The 5000-nt window shown below is 39.8% G+C and overlaps 1 protein-coding gene across 4 annotated transcripts in view; it reads right to left on the reverse strand.

Annotated features, from left to right (window-relative positions):
- Window positions 1-5000, reverse strand: part of LOC144957245 (uncharacterized) — a 40498-nt gene that overhangs the window by 31696 nt on the left and 3802 nt on the right. For all 4 annotated transcript variants that reach the window (XM_078888323.1, XM_078888325.1, XM_078888324.1 and 1 more), the window contains exon 3: window positions 834-1042. In XM_078888323.1, the coding sequence (XP_078744449.1) occupies window positions 834-1042 (209 nt within the window). The remainder of the gene's footprint in view (window positions 1-833; window positions 1043-5000) is intronic.

A 5000-nucleotide genomic window follows, 5' to 3' on the forward strand; every position in this document is an offset into this window, starting at 1 on the left:
GACATAAACGACAGAAAAAAATTCACATTTAATATTATATTGTCATCTTAAGACGACATTACCTTTCATTTGTGCATCTGATCTGGTTTACATCAATACAAAGTGCACATATTTTGTAGGTCTGACAATCGGAGGCTATTATTATGGGCCCGTTTTAACATTGTTGTAATGGATAATATTTTGCGTTAGTTGAAAGTATTTCTTCTGGGTGGGGTTCCCGACCTCCCATAGTGGGCATGGGGGTACTTGCTGTGTCTTCTGTTTCCTTATATCTGTTTTCCAATTTGCTTTCTGCCTTTGTCTTGGAATGAGATTACTTGGTTTTGTCCTGGTCCTGGCCGGCACCCTGGCTGGGAGGGAAACAGTCAAATGTGTTGTTAGTTTTGGGAGATGATATGATTTTTCCCCTTGTAAATAATCTCTCTGTTTTGCACTGTATTATGTTTTGTTTACATTTTATTTATGATTTGAGTGCGTTCCTGTGTTTGGGTCTGGTTGAGACTTTTAGGTGATCTCAAACTAAGTACTTTGATAGTGTGCTCTTGGAATCTACATCTGATCCTTATTTGAACCATTCTCCTTTGTCTTCCCTTTTCTTTTGTGCTGTAATTGTAATTCTATAACTTTTTATTTTCCCATTTTCTTCCTTTTTACTGGCGCTGATATGACCTAAATAAAACCCTTAAAAACAAACAAAAACGTACATAGTATTTCTATTACAACAATGAGACCATAACACATTAGGTTACCAGACCTGCAAATAAGTACACGTCATCCAATTATAACATTGATTAAAGACGATTCTCCATATTCTATAAACAATCAGTTGTTACCTCAACATGTTGGTACTTGACGCCTTGCGAGGCCTCGTCAATGGTCATGAGAACGACATGTCTCGGCACGGTGATAATTTCATTTGTCTTCAGGGACAGCGTGACGTCATCGTCCATGTGACGTAGGATGGTGACGTCAAGATGGGGCGGGAACGAGCATGACTTCGATGTTGTTGTTTGTCGGAGAATGTGAACTTGAACATTCTCTCCTGATTGGGGAAAAATAGAAGAAATTAGTAATTTTAGACAGGATGCAATCAAACATTTCCGTTTTTGTAGATACTCCGTTTATTCTGACATGGAACCAATTTGAGGCGGCCTCTCGTATATTTGAATTGATGCTATGCGTTTAGTAATTGTACTCAACACATCCGCCAGTCGGATATATCGGAGACCAACACACACACACACACACACACACACACACACATTTATGTTTAACCTTAAAAGTTTTTATTGTCTGATTAATAAATCAGAATTACTCATAATATGGCCGGCTAAAAAATAATAACAAGAAGCCGAGTGTCGTCAACTTCGTTTTATATTTGAATAAGAGGAACGGCGGTTCAAAATAATGAACAGATTTTGTATAGATAGAATGCGCTTGGCCAAGGAGTTCACAACATTGCCATCCGGAAGTATAACGGACCAACACACAAACTCTGTGTAACCATGAACTTTTATAGTCTGGTTAATACAGTTTAGTGAGAACAACTCACAAACGCGGATGGCAAAAACAATAACAAAGGCCTGAGTGACGTCATCTGCATACTATCTATAGCATTGGGGATCTCGATAGCTCAGTTGGTAGAGCACTCGCTTCACACACACATACGGCTCCCATAGTGGGCAGAGAGGCACTTACTGTATCTTCTATCCCCTTTTATCTTCTTTTAAACTTGCTTTCTGTCTTTGTCTTAGGATGAAAGTACTTATTTTTGTCCTGGCCCTGGCCGGATACCATAGCTGGGAGGGAACCAGTCAAATGTATAGTTAGTTTTGGGAGATGACATTTTTTCCCTTGAAAATCATCTCTCTGTTATATATATGATTTGTAAATAGTTGAGTGTATTCCTCTTAGTGAGGACCTGTGCTTGTGTCTGGATGAGACTTTTAGGTGATCTCTAACTAAGTACATTGGTGGTATGCTCTAGGAATCTACATCTGATCCCTATTTGAACCAATTCCCCTTTGTCTCACCTTTTCTTGGGTGCTTTAAATTTAATTCTAGAACTTTTTACTATCCCATTTTCTTCCTTTTTACTGGCGCTGATATGACTTTAATGTGTTGCAAGCGCCGTAAAACCCTTTAAAACAAAATAAAACAAAACACACATACGGACCCAGATCGAATATGGATGAAGTCGAGAATATTTTTCTGACTCCCCCCCCCCCCCCCCCCCGCTCTGTCCATCCAACAGTGATTGGAAAAACTTGGTCTGTTAAATCTGGCGGAAAGTACTCTGCAATATATTATAGCATCCTATCTAACGGGTAGCCAGGAATTGCTATTGTCCGTTTTACGCTAAAGAAACCAGGATGAACTCCGACTCGATTAGCCTAATGGCTTGGAGGGACTTCATTTTGTAGAGCACATTATCCTCTTAGGGTGCAAAAAGCGTTTTACAAGTGGTCCCGAGCCAACAGCAACACTTATTATAAAGGATGAGATGTGATGCATATGAGGCGCTATATTTTTCGCTTCCTCAGATACAACGCTGCTATCAATTAGGTATCCATTTTACACCTGGATGCGGTGAGAGAATGTGAGTAAAAAGCTTAGCCTTATTCCAAGGACTCAACTTTGCATTACCCTGAGCGGGATTCAAACCAGAGATTTACTAGTCCGTAGCCGACCACCAAGCCACAAGCACAAAGTCGCACATGATTATTGATGTGTTATGTTTGTTAAAAAACAATCACAACATCTGCCAGCCGGTTATAAAGTACTAATACACAAAACTATCTATAGATAGTATGCGCTTGGCTAAAAAAAACTCAAAACATTGCCATCCGGAAGTATAACGAACCAACACACAAAACTATGTGTAACCTTAAACGTTTATCGTCTGGTTAATACAGTTTAGTGAGAATTACTCATAAACGTGAATGGCAAAAAAGAAAACCAACAACAAAGACCTGAGTGACGCCAATTTCATTCTATCTATAGATAGTATGCGTTTGGCTATGGAGTTCACAACATTGCCATCCGGAAATATAACGGACCAACACACAAAAATGTGTGTAACCATGATCGTTTATAGTCAGATTGATACAGTGAGAATTACTCATAAACGTGGATGGCAAAAAAATAATAACAAAGACCTGAGTGACGTCAACTTCGAACTATCTATAGCCCAAAACGCCTATAAGGCTGACGAGCCATAGAACTACACGCTGCATGCTACACATTTTAAACGTGTATAGAAAAGTGAAACCTCGTTGTCTCCCTTATGCGGGGACATACAACTCATTACACGCTACACAGGACTCACTAAATGCTACACGCGTGAAGAAAGAAATGGACATGCTCATTTTTTTTGTTACACGTCTAGTTCTAGATGCGGCGAACATGGACGACTACAAGGAAAAATTGATTGAAATGGTTTGGGCAAGGCCCCTTCTCTGGGATCTGGGAAGAGTTTTTCATCAGGAATCTCAAGAAGATGACGGGATGTACGCTGGAACTCTCCTCGTGATTCTCTGAGAAGGAAATGTTCTCGGCACCATATTATGCTTTGCTTCTTTCGTTTTCTTCTCCCTCGTAACAAAAGCAAAATCAGAACATCTTTCAGAATTCATCTTCGGAGAAAATAAAACAAAATCCCTCTGTCTCTGGCATGTAACGTGATAGTGTGAAGTTATATAGCCCAGGGTATGAAACGTGTAGCGTGTAGCATGTTGCGTGTAGCATGTAGCGTGTAGTTCTATGGCCCGTTAGCCTTATACAAGTACAAATATAGTGAGAACTAATCATATAATTGGCTAGCTAATAAAAAAAAATACAAAGAGCTGAGTGACGTTACTGTCGTCCCTTCAGTTATTAACGTCTACGTACACCCCATGGTTTTATAGCATATCCTATGGGTTGATGGTAGGTACAGACAGTCAACGCTTGACTGGACTCCATCACAAAGTAGGGTGTACGTCGGTTTTTGGTTGTTGTTTTTTTTTTTTTGAGTTATTCTACACAGTTTTGGGCTCCCTTTTATTTTTATCGGCTATTCGTGGAAAAGTCTGACTGTGAAAGTACTAAAGTGAACTACTGTGAAAGTTATTAATGGCACCGAGACATTACCCCCTACTAAACGTGTTCAACGCGCTTTACAAGGGGTCCCTGGTCAACAGCAACACTCAACATGAAGGACATGATGCGTTTTAGACGATATTACTTATTTTTTCCATCGAGAGACAATGCTGTTAACGGCCGGGTACTCATTTAACACCTGAGTACGCTGGGAGAATGTGAGAAAACAGCCTTTTCCGCTCAGAGATGGTCTCAAACCCTTGACCTTCCGATCCGAAAACGAGTGGTATACCTCTAGACAACATAGCCGCACAATGAGAAAGATGCATATGCGACCCATTGACTGGGTGGGGATCCTGACCTCACATAGTGGACAGGGAGGTACATGCTATGTCTTCTATCCCCCTGTACCTGTTTTCCAATTGTTTCTTGTCATTGTCTTGGAATGAGATTACTTAGTTTTGTCCTGATCCTTGCCGGAGTTCTTTGGCTGGGAGGGAAACAGTTGAATGTATAGTTATAGTTTTGGGAGATGATATTTTTTTCCTTGTAAATCATCTCTATTTTATGCATTGTATTATGTTTAGTTTACATATTATATTATATGATTGGTAAACATCTGAGTGTATTCCTCTTAGTGGGGACATGTGCTTGTGTCTGGATGAGACTTTTAGGTGATCTCAAACTAAGTACTTTGACAGTGTGCTCTTGGAATCTACGCCTGTTTCTTATTTGAACCAATTCCCCTTTGTCTCACCTTTTCTTGGATGCTTTAATTGTAATTCTAGAACTTTTTACTATCCTATTTTCTTCCTTTTTACTGGCGCTGATATGACCTTAATGTGTTGCAAGCTCCGTAAAACCCTGAAAAACAAAACACAAACGACCCATTCTGTTGATCTGGTATTATGGGACAGCGT

The sequence above is a fragment of the Berghia stephanieae genome, chromosome 11 (assembly GCF_034508935.2).
Source record: "Berghia stephanieae isolate SIO BIC M18660-M18661 chromosome 11, UCSD_Bste_1.3, whole genome shotgun sequence".
NCBI classification, from domain to species: domain Eukaryota; kingdom Metazoa; phylum Mollusca; class Gastropoda; order Nudibranchia; family Aeolidiidae; genus Berghia; species Berghia stephanieae.